Source organism: Hydra viridissima, unplaced genomic scaffold, assembly GCF_058129835.1.
Source record: "Hydra viridissima isolate aposymbiotic clone 2 unplaced genomic scaffold, HvirCarnegie_v1 scaffold_10, whole genome shotgun sequence".
In the NCBI taxonomy this organism is placed as follows: domain Eukaryota; kingdom Metazoa; phylum Cnidaria; class Hydrozoa; order Anthoathecata; family Hydridae; genus Hydra; species Hydra viridissima.
The window spans coordinates 12,597,124-12,620,145 of record NW_028324309.1 but is presented as its reverse complement, the minus strand read 5'-3'; the positions used below and the strand labels follow the sequence as shown (position 1 = coordinate 12,620,145).

At 27.7% G+C, this 23,022-nt stretch overlaps 1 protein-coding gene across 2 annotated transcripts; it reads left to right on the top strand.

Moving 5' to 3' along the window:
- The first annotated feature begins 243 nt into the window (after positions 1-243).
- Positions 244-19,375, top strand: LOC145181196 (uncharacterized). Of its 2 annotated transcripts, none has more exons than XM_090100027.1 (19): positions 244-429; positions 1,084-1,227; positions 1,336-1,412; positions 1,755-1,883; positions 2,519-2,594; positions 11,363-11,439; positions 11,623-11,875; positions 12,596-12,770; positions 12,842-13,137; positions 13,333-13,761; positions 13,946-14,638; positions 15,062-15,183; positions 15,285-15,414; positions 15,506-15,622; positions 15,751-15,894; positions 16,239-16,331; positions 18,075-18,317; positions 18,405-18,647; positions 18,734-19,375. In XM_090100027.1, exons 1-19 carry the CDS (start codon positions 304-306, stop codon positions 19,079-19,081), a joined length of 3,915 nt encoding a protein of 1,304 aa, XP_089956153.1. In that variant the 5' UTR covers positions 244-303; the 3' UTR covers positions 19,082-19,375. The 2 variants fall into 2 exon arrangements, with proteins under 2 accessions (XP_089956153.1, XP_089956154.1); XM_090100028.1 differs by having other exon boundaries at positions 272-436.
- Positions 19,376-23,022: the final 3,647 nt, after the last annotated feature.

Below are 23,022 nucleotides of genomic sequence, written 5' to 3'. Positions count from 1 at the left end.
TTAAAATGTTAAACATATATATATATATATATATATATATATATATATATATATATATATATATATATATATATATATATATATATATATATATATATATATGTAATTACTATCTTATGATAATGACTTTATTTTTGTAAGTTGTAATATTGATTTGCATTTTCATGAAGAGTTAATGCAGTCTTTTTACATTTTATACATAATGTTGAAATAAGCTTAATTTTTAATGAATTTTACAAGAAATGGCAATAAAAGTATATCTTTTAAAATAATAGAATTATTTAGAATAGAAATAACAAAGTGATGACAAATCCAAGCTCTAATGGGTATCCCCCAGTGCTCACTTTTGCTGATTTGATACCACCAAATTTTGATACCCAAAATAGTAAATCCATGTCAGATGTGGAAAAGTATAAAACTTTTAAAAGTGTATGTGGTAAACGTTGTTGATATTGAAGCTTTACAAAAGAGTTAATTTTCTTAATATATATATATATATATATATATATATATATATATATATATATATATATATATATATATATATATATATATATATATATATATATATAATGTATAACTTTTAAGAATAAAATTATTGTAAACATTTTAACGGAAATTAATCAATAAATAAGTGTATTATATACAGGCCATTCCAAGTAGAGCCAATTGGGCTCTTGATCCATTTGGTACTTCAATTTTCTATGAGGGAAAAAAAAAAAAAAAAACCAAAAAAAAAAATTATACAGTATATTAGTTTGCAGTTTTTTTAAGATTTTTTCAGATAAATGTAAAAAAACAACAACAAAGTATTCAGATAGCTAAGCTGCATTTGACTAAAATCCTTAAATTTAATTTAATTTGAAAGTTTAATAAGTTTAATTTAATTTGAAAGTTAAATAATTATTCATTGAGACAACTGTTTATAAGGTATTCTAAATTTATGATTTAAAAAGGGGGGGCCTCAAAGTGTTTAATTGGACCTCAACCACTAGGAAGACCTGTATATATATATATGTGCTATGTAATTTTTTTCTATATTTTTTCTATAAAATGATAATATAGATGGTAATTATCATTTAGAGGTCATATCAAAAAGATCAAACCTTACTCCAGAAAAAAATCCTTGCGAATGAAGAAGAAAATTCAATTTTACTCATGCAAAATAAAAAGTTGATGAATGAATTAGAGAATGCCAGTTTATGTATACAGAAATGTCGTTTAGAGGTGATTTATGTATATGTGTGTGTGTGTTAAAAAACCCAGCTTTCTAAAATAATGCTTAATCTTTTAAGTATATATAGATTAGCAATCATAATCTTTGTATTTTATTAGATAAAAGAACTGCAATCTTTAAAAGATCAAGTTTGGAGTCTAGATGAAGAGCTGAAGAAAAAGAACTACACTGTTAAGTAAGACACATTTTGACACATTTAAAAAGTTTTTGTAGAGTTTTAAAAAAGCTTAAAAATTGTACAAATAATTGAACTGTTTTATTGATTACAACTGCAGTTCCTGTAATCATAACTGTGATCCTTAGTATAAAAGTAACTTTGTTTCATAATCTTAAAGTGTTAATTCTGATCTATGAGTCTATTCCAATTATCTTTATAAACTCATAAAAAATTTATATAAAAACTTTCTTGCTGTAATGTGTTATTGCAATTGCTGCTCCTGGTGTTGCACCTTGTACATTCTGTTGAATATGCTTTCTGAAAAAAAATTTTTTCAGACAAATTTTTCTTTTTAAAAAGGGAATTGGAAAAACTTGTTATTGAAATACAACAACACAAATCCACAATTGAAGACCACAATGAAAACCTCAAAGTAGAAAATGAGCTTTTAAATCAAAATATGAAATCGCTGAAAAGACACTCTAAAAAGTTAGACTTATTTTTGTATTTTTTCTTTTAAATTTGACTTTTTCTTATTCTCTGTATGATGTTATTTATTGTAGATTTAGTCTTTCATAAGTAATGTACACTCTCATTTTACTATGGCTATGATATTTTTTACAATTTTCTTATTTGGACACAAGTGCTAGTAAATATAATAAAACAATGCAAAAAATATTTTTTCTATAAGATTTTTGGAGATTGAATATAAAAAGTTATTTTGCTAAATTAATCATCAAAATACTGTTTCCATATTTGCTTTTTTTACATTTTTTGCTTATATAGAAGTATACTGTAGAAGTAAATCTACAGTAATTCATAGTCTTTAAAAATTAATAATGAGTTTGGATAGAACGTAGGTATAGATCTACTTAACTTTATGTGTGACTAGATTAACCATTTGATTAGACTATCAAAGATGATTTATAATTTTACCATCTTCAAAAATATTTTTATGTTCTTACACAGAAGAAATATTGCATTTAAAAATAAATAATTCTATTTTAAAACAAATATATTTATAGTAATAATATAAGTATGTCCTATTTCTCATACTTGTATTATTACTATAACTATTTTTGTCAGTTAAATTTTATTTTTTAAATGTACCTATTTTTCTGTAGCCTTGAAGTAAAAGTAGACCAATTAAACAAAAGGAACAATGAGCTACTAGTTACACATGAAAATAACTTAACTGTGGTATGTAACATTTTCTGTAATAAATGTTTTGTATATGTGATTATGATGGAAGAGAATTATATTTGCAAAAAAAAAAAAACATTTTATAATTGTGAATGTATTAAATGCTTTCTTATTTTCTTCTCTGTTGTTTTTGTTAATTAAATTGGTTTCCAAAAAATTGCTTGAATACTTTCAATTAGAATCTAACTGATACTTGGGCTTCAGACATGCTTGGATAAAAAAAGTTCATTTAACTTCACATTAAGCTTTAAAAGCAGCCTAATGTTAGGCTGAAGCTGAAAATTTGTACACAGTGTCCAAAAGGTTCATTCCATATAAGTCATCCTAGTAATGTCACCTTCATAATATGTCTCCTTGAATTTTTTACTAATGGTAATATCAATAGAGACAAGAAAGTTCCACACATTTGAGCTTCTAACAGTAACCTGTGCAGAAGTTATGGTTGTTTGGAGAGTTGATATCTTGCTGAAAAATGGTTCAAAATCCACCATTTTGAATTTCTTATTGTTCTATAAAAAGAGTTCTGATGGCTAAGTAACAAAGAAAATTATTTATGATAATTCTAGAAACAAAATATTGCTTTAATTTAAGCAGTCTGGTTTTAGACTAAATGATAAAAAAAAAAATTGAAAAAAAAAACTTACGCAGCAATTTAGGCACAGCATTTTTGCCAACCAAAGAAAACTTTATAATCTAATTTGAGGGCAGATATGGAGTTTTAGAGGGCAGCAACACTGTTTTAACCATGATTTTTAGATTCCTTACCCTTGAAAATTGCCACAATCTAGTTTCTATAGCCATCAGATTGCTCATGTAGTTTAAGGCCAGTCTCCGTAAATTTCAAGTTTGTTTCGTTTATCTGAGGGTGACGTAAAATTATGCCATTCAGATCCCGCGAGATTTTTCTAAACATTTATAATAAAGCGGTGACTAAAAAAGTCCGACAAGAAAGTTTTCTAATTTTTTGAGTATATATCATGATTTCATAACATGTTATGAATTAGCATATAATATATTGATTTATAACAAACCACATTATTTATTATTCAAATCTTGAATACTTAGAGTAAAATTGGGTCAAATGAAATAGTTAAGAATTTCAATGAATTTTTTTTTAAGAGAAAAAAGTTTTTAATTTTTTTTTTTTTAAAGTTGTAGAGGAATTTGAGCTGTATTTAAATATATACAAATCAAGTAAAAAAAGTTTTTAGTTTTTTAAGAAACTTTACTTAATTGAAAAAAAAATTTATTTCATTCTACCCCACATTCGGGGAGAATGAAATACGCAAATCTATATGTAATTAAAACAACACTTAATTAAAAAAAACAAAAAGCAACCAATAATAACAATTTAAAAAACAACCCATATTAAGAATTAAAAAAACAACCTAATAAAATAAACTTTATTCTTGTAATGATGTTGAGTCGTAGGGAGGTACTAGAGGCTGAGCTGAGTTGTCACTTTTGCGGCACTTTTTGGTGCAATAAAACTCAGCGCCTTTAACATATCGCTTTGGTATGCATTTTTGACAAAGCCAAATCTTGCATTTAGAATTTTCACACTGGTGCCATTCTATATTTTGACTTGTTGAAGCTTCACCTAAAACTTTACACTTGACTTGGTTTGTAGCTATTAATGCTGTTGGAGTCGCTGTTGTTGCTTGGTTTATTTGCGGCTCATCATTAAAGCCAAGCTTGCGTTGTTTTTTAGCTTGCTTTGCTGCTTTTTTGCTCTCAGCATCTTTCAATCTCTCAGGTATTTCAGGTTTATTGAGACACTCCCCTTCGAACCTTGGTGCGTCTACATTTTTTCGTTTTTTTGTGTCAACGGGTTGAATGCGAAACTTTTGTCTGGGCCACTTAAGCACCAATCTTTGTACAGACATTTTTTAGATTTTTTGGAGCAGGACAATTACCAGCATCATCGATGCAATTTCCAACTGTATAGCGGATTTTTTTCGAGCTCTTATGGCCCTAATGCTCAACTTATGACTCCACCAGTTTATAAAAAACTTATACCAATCTCTCCCTGGTGTACCATTAGAAAACAAATGAGATTGACCTTGGTGTTGCAAATAGTCGGTAACTAGTGTGATGATGTCATTATAAGTTCTTCCAAAGCCCCAATTGGATAATTTGATGAGCGTATCTACCAAATTGATTCAAGTTGATGCGAAAATCTCGTGTTTGAACCACTCCCAATTGTTTCACCTCTGCCGTGGACACGCCTGTGAAGAGTTGCTACTGGTATGTTGAATGATTGAGCAGTTTTGTTAAATGAAAATTCACTGCTTTGTACTTTGGCCAGAGCAAGCGTAACTTGCTCTTCGGTGTATGGTTTTTCTTTTTTCTTTGAGAGCAACTTGTTTTGAGGCATATTTTATATTAGAATAGATTTAATAATAATCAATTTAAAATTTATCCACAAAATTTACAGAGATTGATTGGTCACTTGAGATTTAATTAATAAAAGCTGCATTTAACAAGTGAGCAATTTGCGTATTTCATTCAACCCCACATGTCTCCATTTTCATTTTTATCTCATAACTTTTTTCCCTGATTAGCAAATATAATTTTGAAAAAAGATTCTTGATCAGCGTAAAAAGTTTTACCAGAATACTTATTAAGTTCGATGATATCAAATTTAGTTTCCGAGAGTTTTATGTCCATTTTTCAAAAAAAGAAAAAAAGTATCATATCGCTTTCGAAGACTTAACAAATTATAAAAAAAACTTTTCTTTAAAAATTAAAGTTTAATATCATCTTATTCAGAAAAAAACTCTCCACAACAAAATCAAAAAATATTTGCGAAAAGTTTATTCAATAATTAATTAAGAGCAAAAGAATAAGCGTAGTCATAACTATTTCATTCTACCCTCTATTTCATTCTACCCTGTTTTACTATATTATTTGCAATAGATTTTTTAAATTGGATGTAAATTGTGTTAGTGTATTTTACAAAATTAGTGCTCAATGTTCTTAAAGAACAAGAAAATATAAAGACTTCTTGACGATTCTGAAAAAAGAGAAACTGGCAGCATATATATATATATATATATATATATATATATATATATATATATATATATATATATATATATATATATATATATATATATATATATATATATTATCTCTAATATCTAAACAATATCTAGATAATCTAGATAATATCTAAACAAACAAAAAATCAATAAATCAATTGACTGGATGATTATTGTTAAAACAAAATGAATAAAAAATTATGATAAATTAAATAATGATAATCAATACAAATCAAATCCTCTTGAACAAAAATTTATTACTAGAATTTAAACTATTACTCCAATAATATCACAAAGGATGTTTTCAAAACCAATCGCAAAGGTTTTTCCAATTCATTTTGAAGTATATAAACATTCAACAATTACCTTAACCTTTAAACTTATTTAGCTGCTTTTAATAAATTTATGTAAATTACTTGTTAATTCAACAAATGTCTATGCATTTGTTGACATTGATTTATAGTGTATTTCGAATAATAATAATTTTACTACAAAAGAATTTAATAAATCGATTTCTATTTCTTCCAAACAAATCGGTTAAATTCGTTTTGTCAACAGTCTACTAAAGACTTTTGCTGATTTTATTAATTAACTTATTTTCAATCTAAATCTTTTTCTTTCTTGCAATATTTTCATTCTTGTTAAATAAACATTTTCTTTTTCTTCATTTTCTCCAGTTTTATTTATCTTTACTATACAAATTAAACATGCTATCAGTCAAATTTCAATGTGCTGTATTTAAGCAGGATCCATCCTCCTATAGTAAAATAAATCACATTTCTATATAATTATAAAATATACTTGTAAATAATTTTTTTTTAGTTATATAGTAAGCATTGTAAAATAGTAATTGATTTCTTTGACCAGGAAGTTCCATCAACTACATTAAAAAATTAAAAAAATTATGAAAAGTACTCAAAAGAGACTATGCTGTCAAAATATATTTGGCAACTAAAAGAAAAAAATATTAACTTTAAATTAAACTGGTCTATTCTAAAAACTGCGCCTACCTATAATAACAAATCTCAAAAATGTATGTTTTGTTAACAAAAAAAGTTTGAAATTATTACTTATTTAGATCAAGAAAATTTACTAAATAAAAAAAACTGAACTTATTTCTAAATGCAGACATGAAAATAAGTACCTTTTAAAAATTATAAAACCAAATGACCAAACTTATTAACCAAATTTATTTAATTCTAAATACCAATTAAAAATAACAAGTTTATAGATATACATATATATATATATATGTATATATATATGTATATATGGGCAATTCCACGTTAAAGAGGAAAAAAAAATTTCACGGCGACATATAATAACTGCATTAAATTTAATTTCCAGCTATTTAAAAATACTTTTAAGAAAAAAATTTATTAAAAAAATCATTTTATTATACTATAACATACTTTTAAAGTTGTAAGGATTATATGAGCATTTATTGACGTTTACATATAGTCATGTTGTGAAGCGTTGAAAAAAGATTCAGTGCTGTTTTTTTAAATAACTATTACTTCTAAGTTTGACTAAAAGGCAAAATTAAACATTATGCATAATATTTTTTATAAAAATGAACTCTAACTAGGTCTATAAGAAGAGCATATTAATGAAAACAAGACGTTACGACTGTCACAAAAAAAAGTCGAAAAGTTTTTTCTATGCTTCGTATCAAACTTTTTAAAACTGCAACCATGGTAAAAGTAAAGATACTTATACATACTTTATCATCATTTCAAAAAAAAAACATTAAAGTGCTTTAGATCCCCATTTCAACATGTTACTAAGTACGTTACGACCATCACAATATGCTGGTTTTCCCATCACGGCTTCTTTACTTAAAAGAAAAAACCTTAAGCGCGAACGATTTAATTCATTTCAAACGATTTACATCATTTAAACCAAGTTATAATATAAATCAGTTTTGTTTATTGTTTAATTTGAAGTTTGTTTATTCATCTTATTACTAAACTTGTTAAAGTTTTTTTTGAAACTTTGAGTAACTAATGAAACTATGATAGTAAACTATTGAAAGTTTCTTTGCCCGAAAACGGAGACATGGATACCTTAATCACCTATAGTTGATTAAAAAAATTAAAAAAAACATAAAAGGTATTTTTAAACATTTCCGCGACAATTTACTAGAGTTTACTAAGCATCATCTCACTAAAAAGCACCATTCTGAGCAATATTGCAGTCAAAAAGAAAATCTCGAACCAGACCAAATTTTGATACACTTTGATTATTCACAAAACTATACATGTGGTTATCAGGATGCTGTTTAAGCTGCTTTTTGGTCGCAGTCAACTATTACCTTATTTACAGTTGTAATCTATTGTTACCAATTGGAGCCAAAATCAGTTGTAATAATATCCGACAATAATGATGAAACAAAACGCGCCACTACTACATAGTTGAGTGAAATATTTGACCTCTATTGCATTGATTATATAAAAAGTTATATTATGGGGTGATGGTCCATGCACTCAATTCAAAAATACGTAGATGGCCAAATTCATACAACATTGCACTGTGATATATCATTTTCAAAGTATAGAATGGAACTTTTTTGCTACCTCTCACGGTAAAGGAGTAGTTGATGGAGTAGGAGGGTAATTAAAGCGATTTGTTTGGAACAGCGTAAAATCTCGTGAAGTGGTTGTCTTAAACGCTAAAGACTTTCTCTTAGCATCAAATGGGTGCAAAACGTATGTTAGATTTATCAACACAGACGATATTAATCTAAGCTGGGCCTTAATAGCTGATAAAATAGAAGAAGTGAAAGTCGTTACAAATATTACCAAAATGCATTTTAACTTTCTACTTTTTACTTGCATTTTAAATGCAAGTAAAAAGTAGAAAGTTTTTGGTTTCAAAATTCTCTTATATTTTGTGATGGGGTTGCGGAACAATTTTAAAACTTATATATTAGTAAAAAAAATTTACTATTCTAAGATATTTTTTTCCTATATTGGATTCCTGGCTCCTTAAAACATTTGCGAGGCATAAGAAAGTACATACTCCTAGATATTAAGTTGTATTTAAATAGAGTTAATAAAACAAAAAAAAACAGGGAGCATAAATAGCATTAAGCATTTGTTGCCTACTCCAAATAAAACGATCCCAGTATTGAAGAAACATCATGGATAACCTTGATAATGTTATAAAATTCATATTTTTTAACATAATTTAATTGGTTTTTATAATCATTTAGCTTTTACTATGTCATTCATTGCGTTATTTGTTGTTTTTCATTTTTGGCTTTTTCGTTACGACCGTCACAGTTACGACCGTCACAACAAAAAACTTAATAAAATTCTCGGAAAACTTCAAGCAAAATCTATGAAACTCACCATATAGTAAGTTCAATGTGTAGTTAAAGAACACAGCAGAGGATTTTTTCTTTCACTAAGTAGATGGCTGCATAAAGATTGACAAAGTTTATTTGTTTAGATTTGTCAAAAAGTAAGCGTTACAACCGTCACGCTACGTTAAGTTGATTTATCAAATAAGTTGAACACTTGAATGATTTAACTTTTGCATACTAAATAATATAATAGTATTTAACGTTTCTGGAAATTTTCATGTAAATACCATTCTTGGTTAATTTTTAATGGCTAAAAAAGCGTCAAATGTTACGACCGTCACTTGCGTGGAATTGCCCATATATATATATATATATATATATATATATATATATATATATATATATATATATATATATATATATATATATATATATATAGTTATATATATATAGTTATATATATATAGTTATATATAGTTATATATATATATATATATATATATATAGTTACATATATATATTTATATATATATGCATATTTATATGTATATATAGTGACCACATGCTCTATTTTGTTTATTATGAATAACTTCCACCGACAGAAACCATTCTGTCTATGCGGTCATCAAAAAGCCTTTCAAAACAAAATTGCTAAGTATTACCGAGTTCTCGACACTCTAGTGTTCATTGTCAAAAGAAATAATTAAACGTCGGATTTTCTACCCTACCTTCTGAATCAAAGTATGAAAAAACAATATAATTCAATATCGATGTCTTTTAGCTTGTAGATAACTAGAAAAGTTGTGCTTAACAATTTAAACCCTTATTTTTTGAAACATTCATCTTTAAGTTTAAGGACAATATGCATCATCCACCATATTTTTGTCAATAATATTTTTTTCAACTTAGCCCAACTTTTGCTAAGTATTATTCAGCTTAGACAATAAATTTTCAAAAACAGTTTTTTCTAAAAACAAGTTATAGAAGGTAGGACGAACTACCATAAAAATTTGGACTGGTCTTAAATCACCTGAGTGCTAGAACTGTTTGTAATGAAAAAAGTGTATGTTCAAAATGATGGATTTCCAAATAAAAATATGCAATATTTAAACACACCAATTTTAGGATTTTGCTTGTCTTAGTTCTACATACACATCATAAACAAAACAAAAGAAACCTCCTTTTAAAGGTGACTTTTTTCAAATTCTTTGGATGTTGAAATGACCCAATAATTAGCAAACTACTGCTACAATGATATTATCTATTCTTATTGTAATGTGTAAAGATATGCCAGAGAATCTCAAAATTAAATTCATTAGTTAACTAACTTGTGGTTATAAAAATAATAAGCTTTATTGATCTGTCCCTCATGTTTGAGTTAAAATGTTTCAGTGATTTTTAACCAGTGCTCCAAAGAACAATCATAACCTGTACACTTATAACAAATGCTTGAGTTTATGATGATAGAAATGCTAATTGGAGAGTTGTTGAAAAACTTTTAATTATTTAATGTATAACAATTTAAAAGTATATATTTAGTAAAACAATTTAAATATTTAGTATATAACAAAAAAAGCTGTTTGACCCTCACTAACTCTCATTTTTGTCTAAGCATCAGCCTTTTTTTTTATGACTATTTACTAGAAATCTATTTCTCTTATATTTTGTAAAATTTTTTTTTATCTAGCTACACTTTATTTTTAATTATCTACATACTACTTTAATTATCTACATACACCTTTAGCTATCTAGGTACAACTTAACTATTTGTATTAACTGCTGAAAGATCTTTAAAAACTACAGTTATATATAAATTAATGTGTTGATTCATATATACTTATTTAGATTGCTAGATTTCTTATTTAAAAACTTTAGAGTATTTGATGTTAAGTAAGTTGATTAAAGTATAATTTATGTTAATAATGGCAACTTTGAAGTAGTAATTCAATACAAAAAGAATTGATTGACCAAACTAACTCTAAATAGTTAATTAATCTATGAGACAGGCTCTAATCAAATTATTACTGTTACTAATAAACATTTTATGTTTTTTAAAATGATTGTTGTTAAATTACCATTTAATTTAACTAAATTGTGTTGCTCAAAGCTTCATTTGATTTTATATTACTTCTATATTTCATTTCAAATTCTTGGAAAGATAAAATTAATTTGTCTAAATTATACACAAACAATTATTATCATAACTAAAATGCAAAAATAAAAACACAATGAACACAATTACTTAGAATAAGTGAGAAAAAAAATTAAATATGCAAAATATGCTAAGTGTTGGTATAATTATTTTTTTACTTTGTGTACTTAAAAACTTTTGAAATATAATGAATATTTAAGTCAAAATAGTAATTTTTTTTTACTTGTATAAATTAAATAAATGTTTTTTTTTATACTTGCAGATCAACAAGCTTACTGCATATAATAAAGAAATTAATGAAAAGCATGCTGTTCTTTTTACTGAAAACAAAGAATTCTGGTAATATTTTTTTTAAATTTAAAAATATTTAATTTTTATTTTAAACAAAGATTTGTAAAAAGAATCTTTAAAAGAATTTAATAATGAAAAAAAAAAAAATTAAACATTTGAATAAAATATATTAATATTAAATATTTCATTTCTAAAATATATAAATTTTTAAACTTTTATTTGTATTTTTAGCAAAAAAGCAAAAGAGAACGAAATGTTAAACTTAAATTTGCAGGAAGAGTTAAGCAGACTTATGTCTGAGCTAAGCCAATCTCAATATCAGCAAACACAGTACAATGTCTTGACAGAGGAAAATTCTAATTTAAAGTTTGATATTAAAAAGAAAGAGGAAAAGATTTTAGATAATGAAGAACACATAAAAAAACTGAAAGAACAGATATCACATTTAGAAAATCTCTGTGAGGGAACAAGAGATGAATCTTTGGTGTGAGATTTTTTCTATTCATTCTTTATATATATATATATATTTTTTTATTTATCTTTTATGTTTTAGTTTTTTGTTTTTTTTAATGTTGTAGTTTCAACAAAGATTTTAAAATATCAAAATAGGTTTGTAGTGTAATAGTTTTACACTCTAATTTTTCTACTTAAAAGGTCATAAGTTTGCATCCAAGTTAAAAATTGTACATTAGTAGAAGGGCAGAACTAAAAAATACTTTATTTTGTGTGAAAATTATGTTAATTATTCTAAATAGTCTATAGTATTATTCCCTATAATATTACACTTTGTTAATCACAAACCTCAAGCTCACTTTTCCCTAAAGTTTGTCTTTTAAAATGTCTGAGAAAATATATTCATTTTTGCTTTTGGTAAATGAATAGTAATTTTCCTACTTAATAAGGTTAAAATATACAAATAAAAACTTCACAAGACTTTTGGAATGATTTTTCGACTCGTTCTGGATGTAAACCACGGGTTGCTGAAAATAATTATTGTGCAGAGTGTAAAGAATAAGATCAAATTTTTGCATTTAAAATTCTGAAAGACTTTGAAATAAACAATTTTAAAAAAGTTTCAAATTTTTTATTTTCTTAAAGCTTATAGTATACTTTACAACTGTAAAATATTTTTCAATTCATTTTTTTTTTTTTTTTTCTTTTTCATTTCATTTTGTTTTTATTATTATTATTTTTTTCATTTCAGATTAAAGATAAAGCTCTTGGTGGTTTTCCATCATTGTCTAATTCTGGTGTTAAAGATTCACATTCATTACGTACTTTAGTAGCAGATCTTCAGTTAAGGTTAGCAATGAAAGATGCTGAAATACATCGTTTGCAAACAACAGTCTTGTCAAGCTCTCAACAAAAGATTGATTCATGTATGTCTTATATAAAATGCTGTCAATGCTCTTTTTAAAATTTGTTATCAACAAAGAATTTTTTTATTTAGTTAATTTCAAAGAAGAAAACAGCACATATTTGTTACATGCAGAGTTAACTGCACTCACTGATAAAATTCGAAATAGTGATAAACTACGGAGTGAACTTGACCAAAAAATTGCTCAGCAACATGAAGATATTCTTAGACAATCATCTCAACTTATTGAATTGACTGGAAAACTAGCAGAGAAAGACACTTTAATTGATTCATTTGAAAATAAGCTTAATGAAAGAAACAACAAGCTGTTTCAATTGCAAAGGGAGAAAGAGCAGCTTTTACAGCAACAAATGACAAACAAAGAAATGGTAGTTTTTGAATGTTAACAATAGCTTTCATTTTCACACAAATGAGTGGTTGTGTAAATAAGGTTTATGTTTGTTGCTCTATCAGAATACCAATCTAAGTATAAAAAAATTATAGAATATATTGTATTATTGTGGTTTTTAATATAAATGGAATTGAACTCTCTATAAATTGAAATAAACTCTCTTTCAAAATAGATTCAATCATTGTCTTCATGTTTGAAATCTCAACAAGAAGATTATCGCACCATTGTTTCTGACCTTGAGAAAAAAAGTTTTGAGTCAAGTATGCTGGCTAAAAGTTATTCTGAAAAAATTCTTCACCTGGAGAATTCACTTCTAGCTCATGATGAGGAAACCAAAGCCACTGACAGTCTAGTAACCAAGATAAAAGTATTACATGGAGAACATTGCAAGGAGCTGGAGCAACAAATTGAAGGATTACAAGAGAAGCTTAAGCGTAAAATTTTAAAGTCAGCAAATCTTAAAAAGAAAATTGAAATATGTTTAAAAGATGGAAAAACTAAGAATGAAAATCTTAAACAGCTGCAAGAATATGTTGTAAAAATGGAGCAACTCCTAAAAGAGAAGAATTATCTTGTTGAACAATATAAAGAAAAATTACAAGTATGTTGATGACTATTCTTTGCCTTTTGTTGTAGCTTAAAAAATTTCATTTAACTTAAGAAGCTTTGTGAAAAAGTATCAAAGATTACAAAATATGTAATGCTCCTAATTTTATGATGAAATATTAATGGTACTTTAATTTGATAATTTATAATCTTTCTAATTTTTATTTCATCAAAATTAGAAACTTTCTGATTCTGAAACAAGTCGAGTTTTACAGTGTGAGGCCATTATTGATCAATATAAAGCCAATCTTGAACTGAAGTGCAAAGATTTAGAATCAAAAGAGTTTGAATATAAAAATAAACTTTTGGTCATTGAAAATGAACTTAAAAGCTCTAGAGACTCCATCCATTATCTCAATGCTGAAGTTGGAAGCAAGAATAAACAAATTGAAGATCTTCAAAAGTCATATGAAGAAAATTTTAAAATGCTGCAAGAAAGCAATAAAAGAATTGCTGAACTTGAAGATGGCCATGAAGAAGAATATGTTTCTCTTAGGCAGTCATCTTTGCATGATCAAACACAGTTACAAGATGAATTAACTAAGTTAAAAACAGAACTATCAATATGCCAAAAGGAAATGCAGTTGTATAAAAGTCAAGTCCAAGAATTGAATAAAGCTTTGGAAGACGCAAAATTACAATTTGTAACATTTTACAAAGAGTTAGAAAAGAAAGAGGAGAAGCTTTCAGAGCAGACAGATTCATTAATGAAAAAAGAAGCTGAGATTTTTGAGTTAAATAAATTTAATAGCTTGCAAGTGAAAGAGCTGAGTTTAAAGGAGAATAAGATTAAAGAATTAGAGAAAGAGATTAGTTCTAAAGAAGGAACTATTAATCTTCTACATGAAGAAAGGAAAGTCTTAAATGTTAAGGTAGATTTTCTACTTGTTCTTACTGCTGTCTATCTATCATTATACACAGACAGACACACACACACGCATATATATATATATATATATATATATATATATATATATATATATATATATATATATATATATATATATATATATATATATATATATATATACATACATATATACGCTTATGGATAAATTCCAGATGTTTATCTAAAAGTAAAATATAAATGGTTAAAAAATTTTGTAAAATTTTTCTTTCGTTGTTGGAACTATAATAGTTTAAAATAAATACACAGTAATAAATGTTCTTTTTTTATGCTTTTTATATGAAAAAATCCACCAAAAGTAGTTAAACATCAATAGATTTTTGTTGTTGTTTGTATAACTTACCAATTTTTTAATTACATATTATCATTAGTTTTTTTTTCTGCTCAGTTGAAAGGATTAGAGGAAGAGTGTGACAGACTTTCTTCATCTCATTTAACTGCAGAAGAAAGTTTTAAGGAAGTTAAAAAAGAGATTATGATGAAACAAGAGGTACTAAGCAGATTTGAAAGGTCTGTTATGGTCTTTACACATATATATTTAATTTATTTGTAAAAAATCATCTTTTTAGTGAAAACATTTTTTTAGTATATATATATATATATATATATAGAATGTTAGCTATAAGCCAGGATGGATTGAATATCAAGGAAAAAGAACTCAATGATTGCCATACAAAGATTAATGAGCTACAAGAACTTCTAGATGAACAACAATGGAATTTAAAAGAAAAAGCTGCAAAGGTTTAAAATTCAAAATTTAAGTTCATTAAGAAAGTCTAATAAGAGGTGGACGTTTTTTATCTTTTTTTTTTTTTACTTTTATTATGCACAGTTTACTCAGTTGGATATGAATCTTAAACAACAACAGAGCGAATGGCAGAGTAAAGTTGAACAGCTCCAATTATGCAATTCACAAATGGAAAAACAACTTGAAGAAAAATGTTTTCAAGCAAGCAAACTTTTTTACTTGAATATAATTGAATTGAATTTTCTATGTGTGTGCCTGAATTGAATTTTTGCATGTGTGTGTGTGTTGGTATTTGTTTAGGTAAAAATTTAAAGTTTAAACTTTTTCAGATGAAAGAGCTCACTCAGCTAAGTTCAAACTTAAAAAGAGAATTCAATTTAACTGAAAAAAGATGTCAAGAAATACAAGAGTTGCTAAAAATCCAGGAAGATGGAAATTTGCATTCCAGTACTGAATTGAGGCTTCTTAAACAAGTATTAAAGTTTCTTATCTTATTTAATAACTGCATTAACCTTTCAAAAATGATCCAAAAAAAAATTTAGTATTAATATAATGTTTTTATTTTGTTATACTACAACTTGTTTAACACTATCTGTATTCATTTTAAAGAATTTAAATTTATTTAAACATGACCTCGTTTCTCTCTCATTACCTACTACAAAAATGCACTTTAAAAGAAATTTGTGTTTAAAAAAAAGTCATGTGGCAGACTCGATTGACATCTCCACTTACTCAGATATTTTATGATAAAATAGAATGGAATTTTCATCCAATAATTGTTTTCCTCTGAATGCTAAATCTGTATTTAATTTCCTAGGAGCTGGAAAAATGTCAGATTGAGTTTAAAAGAAAAATAGATTCAGAAATTGAACTTGCTGTCATGAAACAGAACAATGAAATTAATCAGCTGGTAAGATATTTGTTAAAACCTGCTAGTGGCTCATTAAATTGCTGAAGTATGACAGCAAATAAATTTTCCATAAAATTAGTTAGTTTTTATCTTTTTTGTACAACATTTTACAATCCACTCTTGTAGAATTATTAATTAGTTATGAATTAATTCTTAATTAGAATTTTTAAGTACAGTTATGAAGTTACAAATATTAGGGAGGGGAGGGGTGAGATTCAGACATCCAGACTGTTGAAAGTGTTCCAGTTGCACCAGTCAGAGGAGTCTAAAAAAATAGTTTGTATGTATGTTGATACCATAATAATACCATCTGATGTAAAGCCAGCTAGATTCAACCAAGAAAGATCAGGCAATTAATTTGCCAAAACTCTTATTGCATCCAATATACCTTTTCCAGTAGAACAGCCATAGGTTAAAGAGTTAAATATCTTCATACAAATGAAAATCAGGTTCAATATCTCAAATAAAAATTGAAAGTTGTGCAGTATCAGACTGAAAATGATAAAGTTAACTGCTTTTTCATCTAGCTTTTCTTAAATCTTTTTTCATTTTAGTAATTCTTGATAAAGCAATTACGAGATAAATTTGTTAAGAAAATACTTTTATGTCAGTTGCCGGAAGCTCAACCATGTCAAAAAAGACATTAATTAATAAATTCATCTTGAGAAAATTGGTTTAAGCAATGCAATTTTGTGAGTTAAGAGCACTTAACTATTTTTCAAAGTATCTTGGAGGCCACATGATCGCCTGGCAACTAACTTATGTTGTTTTACCAGCTACTGCTTCAATTTTTGATCTTTGTCCCCTCAAAGCTTTCCTATTGAATGAACATTCTGTTTAGTATGAAAGATTTATAATGCCTTATTATGTTTGTATTCTATTATTTCACGAACTGAAGCTTTACAAATGAGACACACTAGTTTTTTATGAAATTACAAAAAATTTGTCCATTTTTCACTTAGTTCAGTTTTTTTCTTCATTTTGCTATTTTTAAATTGAAAGGTGAGGAAGCTGCTATTTAAATTAACACCAATATGACATCTTATTACAAAAATTTTCACTCTCCTTCATAAAACATGGTAACACTGCATTTCAGGTTTGGGTTATTTATGTAAGAATGTGCTAACTGTACTTCTACAAAAATGTACTAGATTTTGCTTCTATGCGATTGGCTTCAGGGTAGAATAGACAATCGTTGAAAGATATCTAAAGTTTCAGAAATTAAGAATATGTTTTAGAAAAAATATAAATGCAATAATTTTTTCAAACATGTAATTTTTTTACTACAATCTTTTTCTCTGGACAAAAGGAGAATATAAAATTTGCTCATGCTGGTCGAATTCGGCCTATTGTCCAGAGCTTTACACCACTGGTCTAATTAATTTACGATTCGTAATCAAATGACTTATCACTGGCTGCTTTCATGAAATTATAAATCTTAATCTTGAATGACGTAGTGAATGATTGAATGACTCGCAGATTTTTAATTAATTGTCAATACTGGATAATCACATAAGTTTTAGTAAACTTGTTGTGCACCTGTTGTGCGCTTTTAGTGTGATATCCCCTTACAGTTCTGCTTTTATAGTTAAAAAATATCGGAATAACTGTTGCGTATATAGGAGAATAATAAATCTATAACAAAGCAATTTCGGATTATCTATTCTGTTTTTGTTCGGGATATCTCTTTTGTTCGGGACATATTTTTTTCAGGGTATCTATTTTTTATTTTTTTCCTAACAGCAGCATAAACTTCATATAGCGAACTGTGAAAATATGGATGCACAAAAAGCTGCGGCAGATATGTCTCAAGAGCTTGAAAATCTACGGAAGATTTTGTCTTTGAAAGAGAAAGACTGCGTTCGACTAGCTAGAGAGTTGGGCGCGAGTCAAGTTAGGGAGTCACAGGAGAGAGCAAGACTCAATCAAGAACTTACTGAAGCAACAAAATATCACCAATTACAAATTGATCAACAAAACGAGCAGGTTTGCTAATGAAACGTTTGAAAATTTTGTTATCAGTTGCAATTTTGCAATAGTTATAATTTTTTTGTTATTTTTACAAACCCAAAGCTTGATTCACTTCGTGGTGATTTTGATCTTCATTCGACATCGCATCAACAGCAAATCCTTAACCTTCAACTGCAGCTGCAGCGTAAATCGGACGAACATCTTCTGTGTGAGAGAGATTTGGAAAGATGCAAATTACGCACTAACGAACTCGAAGATTATTCAAAGACTAGCAAAAAAGAATTGCAAACGGAGAGAGGGCGCTGCAGAGAACTTCAAGAATGTCTGCTACTCAAAGAAGCCGAGGTATTGATATATTTTTTTTTAATCATTTTTTTTTTTATTGCTTAAATGTGTAAGGTTTCACTTATTATTTCTTTTTTCTTTCTTAGATTGCAAGATTATCAGCTCGCATTTCTGGTTTTGAAAGATCTTTATACAGTCAAAGAAATGTCTTGGAACGAGATTCCAGACCGCTAAGAACTGACCAAAATTCTTTACTAGATGGTTTATTCGACAAATCCAAAGACACGTTTTTACCTTTGAGTGATGTTGTCCAATCTAGGTACGACTCACAAAAAGAATCTAACACTCAACGCATGCGTGTTATTTCACCAGTTCGGGAACTTACGTTCGAAGGCTTAGATGATGAAACAATGAGGAGTTCTTCGAATGGTATTTCTCCTGACAGCAGTTTAGTTAGTATTGCTGCGTTATCAATGAGTTCCTTTTCTACTTAAATATCGTTTTTATGTGACTTATGAAAATAAAATAAATATAATTTACCATTCGTTCATGGATTATCTAGATATTCCGAAATTTTGTATTAATTGTGAAAAAATAGCTTGTTTTCAGAGCATCGATATTTTTAAATAGATTACTAATCTTATAAATTTTAACTTGGATTACTGTTATTTATGGAAACAAAGCGTTTTATATTAAATTATATTCTTTTGTAAATATATTTTGGTTCATTGTATATAATGTCAAAATGAAAAATGAAATTTATGATAGACGACAGAATCCAAACCCTAGATGCGAGCTTTTCTTTTAAAACAGAATTAGACAGACATTAATGGGTCCTAAAAGAAAAATTCTAGGAATCATAGTTAAATTTAAAAAAAAATCATCTCACGTACAGTATTGTGCAAATTAATTGCATCAAACATTTTTTTATTTTTATTTTTTTGTTTTATTTTGTTTCTTCTAAAAAATCAACTGCGATTAGAAGGATAAATAAATTTAAAAAAAGTAAATAAACGAAGATGGACACTACACCAAGAAAAAGATCTAAAATATTAACTTTACTCCAATATTCTGGACAAAATTTAAACGGGAGATAGCCACATTATGTTCAGTAAACCAATCTACAGTCAGCTGGGTTCAGAAGCATTGCATTGCAACATATGCTTATCACCATTAAGACAAGGAAAATGTGGTCGAAAACGAAAGACCACAGAAAGAGATGACCGATGATCTGATGCTGGAGAGTATCAAAAATTCAAAAAAGACAAGTGACCAACTAATGAATGATTTAGCTACACATAACATCCATGTCTGCTCGAGTACTGTGCGAAAGAGGTTGATAGCTGTTAGAAGGTTTGCCAGAAAACCTTCTAAGAAACCATTACTTACAGATGTCATGAAGAAGAAGTGTCTCTTATGGGTAAAGGAATACAAAAAGTGGACTAAAGAACAATTATTAAAGCTACAGCTATTTTATTTATTATGTTTATATAATCATTCTATTTTTAAAAATTGAAGCTATTAAATTGAAGAGACTTTATAACAGTAAACATGTTTATTTATTGAGTGCAGGTTTTATTTTCGGATGAACCACATTTTGAAGTGCAAGGCCAGCGGTCACAGTTTGGTCGTTTCTGATGGTGAGCCTATACCCGGACACATTGAACAATATGCCAAGCAACTAGAAAAGAAGATTTTTTGGGGTAGTTTCTCTGCTTTTGGAAGACTCTACCCAATTACTGGCATGATGAACTCTGACACTTATATTGAGGTTCTGCAAACAAATTTTATTCCAGAGATGTTAAGAGTGTTTCCAAATGGAGACGGAATATTACTGGAGGATTTAGCCACATTCCATGCATCCAAAAAAGTCTAGAAATTCATGGTAAAAAATGATATTAAAACACTTAAATGGCCCTGCAACTCCCCAGATCTTAATCCAATTGAGAATTTCTGGGCAATTGTAAAAATAAGACTGCGAGAACATGACTGCACAACTAAAACTAAGCTTACCACCACTATCCTTCAGATTTGGATTGAAGATACAGAAATCCAAAACATTTGTAAAAACTTGGTGGATTCCATGCCAAATCGTGTGCAGAAAGTCATAGCAGCACGAGAAGGACACATAAAATATTAGTGCATGAACTTTTATTTTATTAGAGTAAGAAAACTTAAAATTTCCTGGATTTTCATTGCTTTTAATTTTGATGCAATTATTTTGCACAATACTGTATTTTAATGTGAAATTTAACTTACGTCTCGTTAAATCTTCTGGTAAACAGTTTGAAACCATTACGAAAAAAAATTAAAAACCAAAGTTAATGATAAAATTAACATGGTATAGTGTTTACAAGGTAAGATAAAATTTTTTCATCTAATAACAAATCCTGTCCCATAGAAGTTCAAAAGGGTTGAGATCAGGAGTTTATGGAGGTCGAATCATGTTCTTCAAAACATTTTCACTTGCTTTTCGTTCTAAACAACCCCTGCATAAACTAGAGCTATGTTTTGGATCATTGTTCAGGTGAAACTTTGTTAAAAAATTCTATCGTATTTTCTTTTCTCATTCATGGAGAAAATAAACGACCGAGATGGAGAAACAGACGACGGAATCCCCATCGTGCTTAACTGTAGCTAATACTTACTCTGATAACATCTCTTTTTTATTTCGGTGAAGGTAAACTCTTCTTTATGCACCAAATATTTCGATCTACGATTTGTCGCTCTAAAGTACTTTTTCTAAAGTTTATTCACGGTGAGCAAGGACTCATTCTAGTCTTTATTTTTAAAGTTCATTCACGGTGAGCAAGGACCCTTTCTAGTCTTTTTTGACAGTTGCTGTCAGAAAACTATTATTCGGTTTAAAACAGAATAATTGTCTTCTGACAGCAATTCGATAGATCAAGTTAGATTCTCATAGACAACTAGCAGCTTCTTGACCGAAGAATATCTTGATGACTTTACTTTTTCTGTATTGCACGAAGTCCAATATTTTCAGATTTACTGCAATAAGCGCATTTAGAATTTTTTTTTTGTGCAGTGCTATAATAGCGGGAAAAAAAAAGTAAAAATAAAGAAATCAAAATAAAAAACACGGTAATGGTGTTTAATTTTAACAAACTGCATTTATTGTTATTTGTACATTCCTGTGTCAATTAAACAGTGTGATATTTAAGCATTAAACAATAAAATGTTTAAACATACGTAGATTAATTTTGCAGTAAATGACAATATCGCGGAGGAAACACACAGCGATTACATTGATGATTATAATCAGTGGTATATTATACTGCTTTTGAAGAAAAATAAAAAATAAAATGGTATATCAGCATTTCTCACTCAGGCAATTGAAACGTGCTACACTTTTACCTTTAATGAAATGCTACCACTATTTGTAAACAATTATAAATTTACAAGTATTTCATAAATGGTCTCAAACGTTTGGCCAGTGTAGTTTCTAAAAATGCTTACTTAAGTTGATCGTAAATGCTGTCAGTTGCGCATTGTATTCGAAAGTGTAATATTTGAAATACCTCTGAAAAAAACTATTTGATGCACAATCCTAGTCAAACTTAAAAACTTTTTTTCTTTTAAGTTTAATAACTGTAACAGATAACAGAATTAGTCCTTCGTTTTTCAAGAGACGAGACGGTCCTTGCGCAATACAATTTTCTCAGATAAAATTTAACGCCTCAAGGAGTACTAAGTTATTTTGACGTTTGCGTAAAATACGGTCCTTTTCTAAAACATCAACGCGCATTTCGCAAATTTCAGAAACTGGAGTCCTCTTTTAGTCAAAACACTGACCGAGAGCTTTGTAAACCTCTTGAATGTACTTAGCAAAAAGTTAGTAACACAATTGAATTAGACGTACGACGGTAATACTTCCCAAATAGTATACTACTATGAAAATCTGAGTTAGATCATGTAAAAAAACTGGAAATGTCAAAAACAATTTGGTTAGGATACCTACTATTGGTCGTATTTAAAAACAGGGCTTGTGTTTTAATATCGAAGTATTCCAAGTTAACAAAAACGTATCAACTTAATGTAAATGATGCCTTTTTGAAGATAAAATGTCTCAATTTTAAGTAAATGATGCCTTTTTGAAGATAAAATGAGTAATTTTGCAACCGAAATGTTAGAATTCAAGTTGGATTAAAAAAGAATTTGCGTATTTATAGAAAGCCTACTAAAGACAAATACAAGGAGAATAAGAGAATATTTTCAGGCTAATGAATGATTATTAAGTTATGAAAACTCAACCGATCATAAATAATGTGGTCATTACATGAGTTAATTAACGGGGTATAAGTGCAATATACACTTTAAACGTGAAACGAGCAACGTCTGAAATTAAAAAAAAAAAAAAGTATACAAAATGAGCGATGAACGTAAAAAAAGACTGAGATTATTTATAGCAGAACAACTA